General features: G+C 36.6%; 1 protein-coding gene across 1 annotated transcript in view; it reads right to left on the bottom strand.

Annotated features, from left to right (window-relative positions):
• nubp1 (nucleotide binding protein 1 (MinD homolog, E. coli)) overlaps positions 1-8,292 on the bottom strand; it is a 28,550-nt gene extending 20,258 nt beyond the window's left edge. The window contains exons 1-3 of the mRNA XM_058769325.1: positions 8,151-8,292; positions 7,593-7,697; positions 7,216-7,349 (exon numbers count right to left, since the gene is read on the bottom strand). Of these exons, the coding sequence (XP_058625308.1) occupies positions 7,216-7,349; positions 7,593-7,697; positions 8,151-8,181 (270 nt within the window). The 5' untranslated portion in view covers positions 8,182-8,292. The remainder of the gene's footprint in view (positions 1-7,215; positions 7,350-7,592; positions 7,698-8,150) is intronic.
• Between the last annotated feature and the right edge of the window lie 5,202 nt (positions 8,293-13,494).

Here is a 13,494-nt window from a genome sequence, read left to right as displayed (position 1 = left end):
AAGGCGGGGCAGAGAGGAGCAACAATAATGTACGGTATGTGGAAAATGTGTTTTTTGAACCTTAAACCACATAAACACATTGCATTAAACCAACTACACAAAATAATGTTCTTTTTAGCAACATCACATGAAGTTATACTACACATAAAGCTTTCCAGAATTTCAAAATCAATGTATACCTTCTTAATACTTGACTATACAGAGAAAAAAAAAAGGATAGGAAGGATCAGAAGTACAAATGTACAATGTTTATCACCAATAAAGGATTCCCCAAATATCTGAACATTTGCATAACAATATTTGGATGGAAACCTAGCTAGTAAGTGCTGAATAACTGACATTGTTATGTTTTTCACTTCTGGGGATATTGAACTCATAAACCAAAGGTTGTTGGTTCGAGGCCCAAAAGAAGGGATTCCTAAACCTTATTCACAGACCTTCTGGTGACTGGCACATCACCATAAATGAACATCTAAAGACTGATCAAATTTGCCTTACAATTAAGTTCACATACTACTAATGTGCAAAACAATAAATAAATAAAATTATTCAAAACAACAACAGCAAAAATACTGTTGAAGAACTACCCAGCTGCAGGCAATTATTCTCAACCATCAAAACAAGTGGCTCCCACATTCATCAGGATTCTGCAGACAGCTACTAAACCACCAGCATTTCCTTAGAAAGCAGCTTGGGACACACAAGAAAAATGAGAAAAAGTTTAAGATATAGGCGCAGCTCTCTCATAAAGGGTATTTATCCTCTGAGAAGGAGGAGGAGGATAGAGTTCATCCAAAGGGAAATTCTTTCTTATATCTTATTTCTTCACACGTCTAGTGGCAAGTTATGAAAATATGTGACCATATCTCTACAGACCAACAGAAAGAGATTCAATAGAAATGTCTGAGAAAAATCAAAACAGCCAGAAAAACAAACAAAATGTGTACTATGAGAACCAAAAAAGGGTGTCTGCAACAGCCTAAAGCACTTAAAATGGCAGAAGAACAAGACATTCTTGGGTCAAACACAAGTCTCTTCCCAGTTTCAGCTGGGCGGAGTATTCCCCTGTAATCAAAACTATGAGACAAACTCCATATGGAAACAAAAACCTCACAATTGTTCAAAAGCACATCTGTAACCGCCTTTGTTTTTTGGTATAAACATGTAATATATAATCATTTGATAATAAAATCATGCTGCATCACAATTTAATTCAGTTTCAGCATAAAGTATACAACTAAACATTGTGTATTTCAGCAAAATGTGTGAACCGCATCCGATTACACCAGAGCAGGTTTATCGAGTTATCACCATTAACACACACACTTTCTCATTAACAGCTACATAATGCTTGTCATTATGCTGCAGTGATGACCTCATCCCCTTCCTGCTCCAGTTACTGTGAGTTTATGCTGCACCTGTAAATTACTCTACTTTTCCAACTCGCATGCACCTTCAGTCAAAGCCTGCAGCACTTAACCTACATTAAAATGTAAATTGAGTAAATTCATTACATAGATGCTTATTAGCAAGAAATGGGTCTTAGGGCAAACAATATGTTTACCATGATAATCAACACTGGGAAGCATTTTTGTAATTCATGACGACGGTCTACAAAGTTTAACAGTATGACCTTTAGCGTTTACTGTGTAGAAAACCAAAATGACAAGAGGAGGTGGTTGGGTCGGCTGAAATACTCACTCCAGAGGACATGCTAGAAAAACAGTGGGGATAAACAGTCAGCGTAAATATAAAGAATCCAGCTTCACTGAACACTGCCACTGAACATAGAAAATAGTTTCTTGAGAATACAGAGATGCTTCTACGAACCTTCCCACAGGAAGCCAGGATGTGTCACTTGATGTGTCTGCTTTCTGCTTAAAGATGGACACATGTATGTCTGGTACCAATTCATTTAATCCTAACTGATGCAGTGGGTAGCTTTGTATTTTTAAAAAACTATGTTGGAATATGTATCCATGTACATATTCCAGGATGACCATGCCAAGATTCATCAGACTCAAAGAGTAATTTAGCGAGCATGATTTTCACAAATAAATTGGCCTTAAAGGGGTCATGAATGATTTATAAGTAATATAACCATCCTCATCAGAATGCTCTGTTTGAATAGGCATGGCAGAATTGTAGACTAAGAAGTAAACGCCCACTGCTAAGATTGGCTAATAGTTGTGTATGTTTGACAGCCTACTGACACAGTCTGAAAACTCATTAAATGAAGGTTTTCGTTTGGTTTCTGCATAGACCTGTGCTTGCCTCTCTCGTTCTTTACATTACATGCGTGAATCGGTGGGCGGGGCTAAATAGGCAGTGACGTAGAAGCAGGCATTGATCATCTTCTGTGGAGGCGGACTTTATCCACACTATTACATCACAGAGTGGTACATTCCACAAGCTGTCGTTTTGGCAGACTGGCTTCAATGTAAGCTGTTTTTAGACTAACCAGAAAGTTGAGTTCTGAAACTTACAGGGTGTTTTTATAGTACAATGACCTCTTACATATCAAAAAGGAATTTCAAGGGGAAGATCAAGGTAATGTTGTTTTCTCAGTTCATGACCCTTTAACCCCACTGAAAATCTTGGATTCAGCTTAACAATGTGGTTTGACTCTCCTATTGTCAATACAAGATCTCTGCCAAAAATGAAAGCAACTCTTGATTGAAATAAATGTTTTAATGTTGCATTATCTTGTCAAAACAATGCCACAATGAAAGCACAATGTTTTTAAAGCTAAAGGCAATCCAACAAAATGTTATGAGTTTGTGACTTTTTTTTGGACAGGCAGTGTAAAGTTGACTCCAACATATCCCAAAGGCTTTCAATTGCATTGGACAGTTTTTCACAGTTTGAGCCTGATGAATCTTGGCATTGTCATCTTGGAATAAGGACATGGGTACATCTAACATGGTTGTTTGAGAAATAAAAAGCTAAAATAAAATTCATCAGTTAGGGTTAAAATAATTGTTACCAAACATACAACATGCCAGAAACACATTAATCACTGCAATAATGTTTCAACCCCAAAATCTTATGTATATACTTATTTACGCAAGATTTCTCTTTCTGTTCCATATCTACTATAGTTCACTCCATGTGAAATAAACTCCTTATGACTGTCCATGCGTGTGCGTTGGAGTGGATGCCACTCTTATCTGCTGAAGGTTGCACTAGATGAGCCTCTCAATGCTTTCCTCACTCTTTCAGTTCTCAGGAAGTGTGCACACAACGCAAGGCATACAACAGGATGTTCTCACTCAAGCTCACAGCCCTTCCGGATTCAGAAGAGGGGCTTTTGACACAGCAGATAAGAGGGAGCTATCAGCACACAGGCCTGAGTGGAAGGTGCTGTTTGGAGATCATACTGACACACACACACACACACAAGGTTTCAACTGTCAACAGCGTCAGCCAGGGTGAACATATTCTCACTCTCACCTAACATGAGCACAAAAAAGAGACCATTTACATTTTTTTCCTGCAGGCTACAGCGTCCCATTACTACATATACCATGTGCTCGAAAAATAATAACAGTCCCTAGGGGAAAAGAAAAATGTTTTATTGAAAAATCAATAAAGAGAAAAATGCACAGTTGCACAAACTGCCATATTACAATGAAAAGAGAGTGAGATGTAAGAGAAAAAAAGACATGACCCATAATACCACAGTGAGACCTTTTAAAGCTACTTCTGAATACTGGAAGCGGAGAGCGTGGGACTCCATTCCTCTCGGCTTTTTAGATGTCTGCCAACAATGGAGCGCTTCACATTGTGGAAGTCCCCAAGCTGTGCGATTTAAATTGTTTGAGGGATTGAAGATTATTTCAGTCAGTGAGCTGCCAAAGGGTAAACAGCGGCCGCAGTCTGCACGCTGACTGCACTATTGTGGCCGCAGTTTGTTGAGACGAGATCAATACAGCTCTCCCCAGTGCACTGGCTCAGAAAGAGTCCCAGTCAGAGCCGGGCTCTTCTGAATGAACCCGGTAAACACAGCTCTTTCTGCCGCAGAGCTCTACAATGCACTAAAAATAGCTAGCAGTCTCAGATGGAGAAAAATTATTGTGAAGCGCTTGGCTCGGATACTGATATACAAACAGAAGCTTTTCCTGTTCACTGCTCTTTCGTAGCGATTCATCCAAGCATAAGTGTTACGTTTTCCTCAGAAGTTAGTTTGTTTTCCTATTCTGATTAATACGATAATGTTTTGCTGAAGGCACCACACTTAAAATGTCTGATATGATTTCAGGATTGTTTCTGAGCGGGTTCGGAAATGTGATTTAACAGTGCTGTAAGGCAAAAACAATCCACTTGAACAACAAGCTATGATGAAAATTAATCAAAATGAAGCGCTTTCTGTTGAAAAAAGAAAAAAACCAATATGAGCAGGGCTTGCAGAACATCTAAATTAGTTATGGCATTTCATATTCCAATGAGTTGGAATTGACTGGTATCACATTAATAGTGAGACAAATGTTGGACAAAACAATAGCTGTGTCTGATATCTAAACAATGCTAACTTTTCTGGTAGAGGAAGGAAGACATCAAAGTATGCCAGAATTAGCATCCTTTCTACTGACACTACATAATTTAGTCAGTTTAGTCAAAGGCAGTGTAAATGTACCATTTGACATGCCACAGTCCTATGTGTAGGCCTAGTTGGCTGAAAAAATAAAAATGGCATTTTTTATACATATTTTACTTCTTTGAATTAACAGATTTTATTTCTAATAATCATAGTATTTAAACAAGAAAAAAACTGGAAAGTTCACAAATATTTGACAATTTGTGTGTGCATGTGAATAAAAAAAAAATGCTCAAAAGAGCATCGTCAATATCAAAATTAGTGCTGGAAAACGATTAATCGCAATTAATCACATCCAAAATAAAAGTCTTTGTTTACATAATGTGTGTGTGTGTATACTGTGTATATTTATTATGTACATATAAATACAAACACATGCATGTGTATATTTAAGAAAATATGTTATGTTTATATATTAAATATGTATACATATACATTTAAATATATATATATATATATATATATATATATATATATATATATATGTATATATATATATATATATATTTATTTATTTATTAGGTAAACAAAATATTTTATTTCGAAGCGATTAATCGCGATTAATCGTTTGACAACACTAAATCAAAATGTAAATAAACTAGCAAATAAATCAAAATCTGTTCAAATCCGAGGTCCAAATCTGTACTAACCATCAAGTCAACACTTTAAATAAAACAACTGAACCAGGCTTAATGTGAACACCGACATAAATGTAAGCTTCCAAGAAATTATGGATAAACCAACCAACAACACGTGATAAAAAAACTCATCTGCTACAAGACAGTACAAAGTTATCAAATCATATTTGTATTTCTGTTTTAACAATTTTAATCATAAAAATACACTTATAGCTGTGTACAACCCTAACAATAAGAAAAGCATAATTTGTTAGCCAAATTAGTGATGCATTTTCTACTCTGAACAACTCGCATGAAATCTTTAAAGAAGAAAATATGCACTCTGCTTCGCCACCACCAGACGCAAAGTGGAGTGCATTAAAATCATTTAATGCACAGCTAGCCGTGCATTATCCCGCTTATACCATGGTTATTTACCAGCATTGACAAGTTAAAGCTGTAAATGATGTTTGCAGCGCAATATTTGACCAGAAGGGTAAAAATGACAGTTATTTTCGTCTGTTATGGCTCATTAGTGCTAGCATTCTGCCCGCTTCAAATCAGACACAGAAATGAAATAGTGCAGTAAGACCACATTTATTTGAATGAATTACACCATTTTTTAAAATTAATTATCGATCTAGAGAGAGAGAGAGAGAGAGAGAGAGAGAGAGAGTCGACAGCTGTGTGTGTGTGTGTGAATCACCTGCGTCAGTGCGGCTCTCTCTACAAACAATGACACTGTGTTGTGTTGCTTAAATGGGTCATCAGATACCCATTTTCCACAAGTTGATATGATTCTTTAGGGTCTTAATGAAAGGTCTGTGACATAGTTTGGTTAAAATTTCCCAATGGTAGTGTATAACAACACTGTTTTTACCCTGTCAAAAACAGCTCTGTCAACATTAAACTGTTTTATTGCATTCCACTTTAAATGCAAATGCGCTCTGCTTGCCCCGCCCCTCTCTTCCGAGCCGCTCTCATGAAACTCGCTAACTAGCACATTATCAGGAAAGGCGATTTGCAAAGATTCATTAAAAAAACCTTACACTCACTTCTTCTGGACGTGAAGCTGGTTCGCGAATGATTCGCATTTAGGTAGAACGAGGGGCGCATTCCCTTCAGAAACAAATGTAAGCCACTGTGTCTTCAGTGTCTCAGATGTTGGCAGTAAATGATGACTGCTATGTTCATTATTACATCCAACAACAAAACACCTCAATCGCTTAGGAGACATTCTCATCTACATCTGCTCCGGCAGTGAAACAACTGATGACAGCTCACTCAGGTCGGGTCTGAGGTAAGACACCAGTCCAGTCTGTGCTGAAACGCTAGTGTCAATCAAACAATTGTGGGAGGGGCCTTATCAAAGTAGGGGCCTTGATGTCACACACACAGGCATCTGAGATCGGCTCGATTTGAGAAAGGGGAAATGATTTAACAAGATTAAAAAAAACAAAAAAAAAACACACTGGGTAGACCTTTATCATTATTGGGTGGTTGTGGACACACAGCCAACACACATTTCAGTTCAAACAGCTTGTAGAAGTGCATGTCGCATCCGATGATCCCTTTAAAAAACAGCAATTTTACCACCTTGTTGCTGAGGAATATAACGTAGCGATCCAATATCTAGGTAATTTTATTAATAAAAGTCACGGGGCAGCATTGACAACAAGTCTCTGTGCTAATGAATGTTTCTGTGTGTGCGCATTACAATCTGCAATCTCTCTCTCTCTCTGTGTGTGTGTGTGTGTGTGTGCATGCGTGCGTGTGTGTGCGTTTGTGTGCATCAATTAAAGCAGCACATTAATATAAAACAGTGATTAAACTGACTTGTAGTATTCAAACAGACCATGGTAGAAATAAATATATATATATATATATATATATATATATATATATATATATATTACAGTTAACAAGTGATATTCTGCATTACTCAGTGTTTTGAAAAACATCTGCAGCATAGTACAGAGATGCAGCCTTCTTTGGTCTTACCTCTTTGGAGTCATCACTAGCCAACGCATGAGACAAATGTGCGCTGAATGTGCTCTTCCCAACACCCCCTTTTCCAGACAAAACCAGAATCTTGTGCTTCACAGAGGTCAATTTCTGTCTGATTTCCTCTATGGCTGCAATGAGATTAAACAAAGTCACCAACAAGCCAACAAGCTATTTTATTTTTTTTAAAAAAGAACAAATCTGTTAACAAATCTAAAAAGTCGTAGTATGACATGCCATCAACCTTGAATAACATTTAGAACAATTTCAGATTAATTTTGTTTGTTCTTTCTTTACGAGATTTCAAAGCATCTTGGAGGAAACTGCTCACACAGAGCTGACTGATTTTAGCCGTGATATTTATGTATGTATACCTGGATCAGGAGCTTTGGCAGCACCAGACGCACACATGTTTTGATTTGGGCATCCTTGACATGCTGATGATTTACCAGCCTGGTCACTGCTTGTGCCCGGACAGTCTAGAGAGTATCATAACAGATTTAAGCAATTAATAAACAGAAATGTGTAGTGTGTATCTGAACAGATGCCTCTGTAAATTGTACCCTCCCTTTTCTGCCCTTTAACCGAGATTATTTATACACTGAAAGACTTAAGTTAACACTATGCCATTCAAAGACCAGAACTAAGTTCCCACGCTTAGCTTGACAGCATATTGTAACTGTACTTGTGGATGTTAAAGTAAACAGTAATGCAAAGGTCTAGGCAGCTGACACAGGCAGCTGTTATGAAAGACTCTGATATGACACACAGGTCATTTTCCAAGACATAAACATCAGAAAGGCACAGCGAAACGTGTCGAATATGTGTAGAGTTGGCGAAAGCGTCATTTAAACTGTGCACAGATGGCAGCCGAGGAAACTGGGGACTCTATACGCTTAATGTGAAAATGCATTATCATTCATAGAACTTACGTTCTGGTGCATCATTAGGAACGTCCGCCATCTTTCAAAACATGCGCACTTCCTGACACTGGTGCAATGACAATGAACTTCCCCGGATAATGCTGTGTGTCGAAGGTTCCGCACAGTCATTTGGTTGGGTGCATAATAACTAATAGCCATCCACTTTACACACAGTGTGGCTTTGGTTTGTGTGGCAGTCAAAAGTAAAAAAAAAAAAATACAAACAACAACAATTACACATAACATAAATGACTGAATGAAGGTAATTATTTCAATAATTTAAAAGCTTTATGAGCAACATAATTAACTATATTTATCTCTTTTTTTTAAAAATGCTTTTTATTTCTTCTTTTGTTGTTTTATGTGCCTCTGTTTTCCCCCTAAAATATCATTTGAACTATTTTACTATTTTAGATGCATTTATAATGATAAACTCTAAATTTAACTCCAGATAAAAATAAACTTTTGACTGTGTGTTCTCAAGGCCACTTTACACCAAATAATTTTCACACAAAATATGTTTAATAATCTGTGGGTTTTTAGAGTAGTATTTTTCGATTTCTGAGTAAAATATATAAGTAATAAGACTTTCATATTATGTTCTACATTAATACAGTAACACCTCAACCACGAATTTAACAACTTTTTATTTTTTATTTGAACAAACTCTTATATAAATCCTGCAGTGGTTGTCTGATTCATGTCAAATTTATAGTCCTTAGCAAGTAGTTATCAACTTTAACATATAAATATAAAACCAAAGCTTATATTGCCTATATATAATAAACAATTAAAAAATCATATAAACATATTCATATTTTAAAAATAATAATATAAAATTAAAAAAATAAAATAAAGCAGCTTTAAAACTCATTTTTATTTATATTTTTTTTATTTATACCTTTATTTAACCAGGAGGTCCCATTGAGATTCAAAATCTCTTTTACAAGAGAGACCTGGCCAAGGTAGCAGCCAAATCACAACAAATGCATACATGACAAACACAAAAATTACATTTTCACAATAAAAGAAATGCAAAAATATTAAAAATAAAAAATATATAAAACACAATGAAAACTCTCAAGAAAAACAAGAACATGTCTCCATCACAACACTCTTTACAGTAGTTATTTTTGAGGTATGATTGTGTGTTGTAGGGGAATTACAGTTAAAACACAAGGACCAGGTATGATGAACAAAGACCAGGAGTCAGAGATGCGATAAATTAAAGAAAAATTTACTGAAGAACATAGTTTGCAGTTTCATCAGCAGAAGTCAGCTTCAAGACTCACGATGGAGTTCGTAGGCCGCTCTGCGTACATGTTCTAGAAACCAATAGTTATACTCTAACAGAGGTCACGAATTACGTCAATACATAGGTAAGCAAGATTCTGGTTGGTAGATAAACTTAGAAAATCTCCACACATGGACGTAAAACTCGAAGCATATCTTCTAGTGATTATTTTGGTGACAATTGATCAGAGGTCAGACGCAATAGGTCTCTCCAGAGACGTATATCTGTTACCCTGGATATCAGGGTGACGGCAAATGACAATTTTCTCCTAGAGCTCTCTCTCTGCATCAAGCTGCAAAGATAGACATTCACACACATACGCAGAGAACACTTATCTGTACTTCAAGGTTGCCAGACTCTGCCCTGAATCTTGTCTAATATGGTTAACTACACACACACAATGAGAGCAGCTTCTTAGAGAGTAAAAAGGCAGACTAAAGCCATATTCAGCTTATTTTCTAACATGCATAAATGTAACTTTGATAAATAGTTATTCAAGAAATGTTATAATTAACATTATTATGAGGGCTATTTGTAGATGTGCGATCCACTCCTTCAGTGTAATTTATGTTTTAGAATGAAGTGTGAAGGGAGAAAGTTATTGAATGATATAACTGCAGGATTGTATATTTAGGGATTCCTTAACTCTTTTACAGACAGGTAGCTCTGGAATGCCTTTAATGAGGAAAAACAGAAGACCTTTCTCTCTGAATTTCTTCACACTTCTAGGTGCACTGTAAAAAAATAAATAAGTTGAGCCAACTTAAAATTTTAAGGCAACCAGCTTCAGCAGATTTTTGAGTTTTCTCAACTTGTCGTTTTAAGTTTATACAACAAAAATTCGAGAATCTCCCACAAAAATAAGTTGAGCAAACTCAAAAATCTGCTGAAGCTGGTAAAAAAAAAAATTTTTTGTTCGCACAACTTTTTTTTTTTTTTTTTACAGTGTGGTAGGCGGTAGGCTAACAGGTTTATTCAGATATTCTACAAAATGAACACATACTGTATGTGACTTTTTTTTATCAAGGCTTTGTTTAACTTTTTTCATAGTATGTGGCACATTTATGGTGACTTGGAGATATATTGGTGTCATACAAAAATAAATGAATAAAAAATGGTGACCTTCTGCCTACTTTAGTAAAGTGTATGAAAAGTCGACTGTAATAACTCTTGAGCAAATCAAAAGGAGTGTCACTCTGTGGCTACAAATTACAAACATATTAAGCCACAAGTTTTGATCTCAGATCTTCACACTCACTCAGCTGTTTTTAGTTAAACAATGATTAAAATTGAATTGCGCCTCTCAGCCACCAAAGGGTTAACTCAAGTGTTTGTGCAGGGTTTTTGAGGAAGCAGAAATGACTTTCTGGCAACACTGGAGTTAGTTTCCTAGTCCCTCCCAAGGGCCATGTCACTGTATACAGGATGGCTTTGTGCTTAAATTGCCCAGTTACGGATGTTTCTTTGTAAATGCCAGAGAACGACATAAAAGGCAAAAGGTGATTGGCTGACTTCTGGCCATTTGTCATCCACAACTCTTACAAAGCTTTTGAGATTGACTCTTTGAACATCTGAGGCTCATGTTGTGGGGAAAAGGTGGCAAATTAAACCTCAAACTACATGATAGGATGGATTTTCCGTCCTGTATTTTAATTTATCCATGAGACAATGGTTTTATTAAGATTTTTTAATTGGGGGGGATCCTCTAGTCCAGTGGTTGGTTTGTTTCTTGATGGTTAAAGCTCCAGGTGTTCAGTTAAAATTTTGCGCCATGAGATTTCCATGGACAGGGAATGTAATATGAGATGTCCTTTGTTTTTTACACCCTTTACAAATGCTTATAGAGTGCAGCCAGCCATGAAGAGTCACGCCCATGGACAGGCATTATGGAAGGAGAGCCCCCCCCCCCAATCCCGCATTCATATAAAACCTCTTTTATGAGTCCCTCAGGTGTGCTGAGGAATTTTCTCTCTTGCGGAGTTGATCAGAAAACTGTGCAGAAGCTATATTTTCTTGGAAAGGCAATACAAAATATTAGTGTAGTACATTTTTAAAATGCATTTAAGTTTTGACAGAACAGAGTAAAATGTGCAGCATTAAAAGTAAAAAAGTTATTTTAGTGCATGCAGACACCAGTGCAATACTTCATTCTGTTCTGTAGGGGGTGACAAAGGAATCACTAAAGGAAAAGGGAATTGGCAAGTTTGAATTTCTTTTTAATTTATAATCAATTAAATGTTTTATTTATTTTATTTACATTTTTAAATAATTTATATATTTATTACTTATAATAACTGAGAAATATCTTTAAACTCAAATGTCATTTGAATAAAAAATACTAACACAAAGCAGCAACATTTTGAATAACAAGCACATTATTGTGATTGGTGATCCCCTCAGTCACATGACTTGCACTCAAATCATGCAAATCCATATCAAAGCACTGACTCATAAATGGTAGAAAGTCAATGACTACCCATAAAGGTGTCTCTGTAACCTCAAATACCCTAGGGCAAGTGCACAAATAAATGTCAGTTTGTTGCCAAGGAAACTATTCCACCTGGCTAGGTAGACCAAGTTGCCAGTCCTTGTCCACTGGAAATGGTGTGCGAGGGTTTCTTTTTGTTTTATTGTACTTCAGAGACCATTAAGAAGAGTGTGTATTTATATTTGCTCATCTATCTTATGGTTATCATTGTTAGAGTCAGAGACCAGAAATGGGTTTTAGAACAGCTGTGTTATGCTATGAGTGTTAAAGGCACACCATATATAGATGACATCTTGTAGATGCACATTGAATTTGACGGATCAAGTGTTTTGTCTTGTGAATCACCCTTATCTTGTGTCATGTTATGTGAATCAAAGGAATGAATCATTTTGTTGAAGTAAAAAAAAAAAAAAATCTTGTTTTTCATGAATCATAGGCCTATGTCATGGGTGAATGATAATGAATGAAGAACGACTGCATCTTAACTGATCTGAGATGTCAAATATGTGTGTTTTCTGGATTTGAGCAGAGCCCAGATACAGTATACATATATATATACTATATATATACAGTATACATATATATATATATATATATATATACTATTATTATTACATTTAAAAAAACAAAAAAACAAAGCACACTTTTCTTTTAAGAACAAAATATGCTTTTCTTCAACTCAAATTCTTTGAGAGGGAGACTCTATAATTCATGGTGGAGAAACTGAGCTAAGCCCCCATGTGATGGGTCTTTCTTCCAGGCCCCAAGGACAAAGACTTAAATCTGCTGCACTTCCTTCAGGCCCACTTGCTCTCCTGCATAGATTAGCCTCCAAGGCTAGTCTGAGCTGTCATGTCTACAGGATTAGATTTTGCTCTTCGAAGCTTGGCTATAGCCCATACTTAAAGGCCCGGACAAAGGATAGTAGAGCGCACTTCAATCAACATGCGGCCGATTGGTGAGCACTCCAGGAGAGCGGAGAATGTGTAACCAATATCCATGGACGCACTCACCCTGAAGGGCCAGAGACATGTTCAACAATTGTTATCAAATGTTCTCCTGTGACGGCCATGTGGATCATTGAGAGCTGATCTCCAGTACTTTCAGTCTTCTCTTCCAGAGAGCGATACAGACTCCGGTGGATTTTCATCATACACAGCCCTCACTTGTTATACAAGAACAACATGACTTCTGTTCAATGAAGTGTCTTGATGATTCCAAGTGGAACAGTAGATGTGTCACGGATGATCCAGGATTTCTGCCAAGCCTTCATTTAATCCAATATATTTGGAGGAATGCTTGAGAGAACCCAGGCTTTGCTGTGTCTATAATTCATCTGATATAAATTCAGTGCTTAGTAGGCTATTAAGTGCGGGTGCTCATTTTTCTTTGGAAGGTAATTACAGTAATCACCGCGCTGGTATGGATAGAATACATACTGTAGTGTTATTCTGACCTCACATTCCTCCCAGCAAAGTATGTATGTGAACATCCAGTGAAAACAGCCATGGCTGGTTGAAAAACAACTATATTTTATTAATTAATACTCAAGAAGATGCTAAATGGTCCAG

Source organism: Onychostoma macrolepis, chromosome 03 (genome assembly GCF_012432095.1).
Source record: "Onychostoma macrolepis isolate SWU-2019 chromosome 03, ASM1243209v1, whole genome shotgun sequence".
NCBI lineage: Eukaryota > Metazoa > Chordata > Actinopteri > Cypriniformes > Cyprinidae > Onychostoma > Onychostoma macrolepis.
The sequence above is the reverse complement of the archived record's forward strand: the minus strand, read 5'-3'. Positions and strand labels throughout refer to the sequence as shown.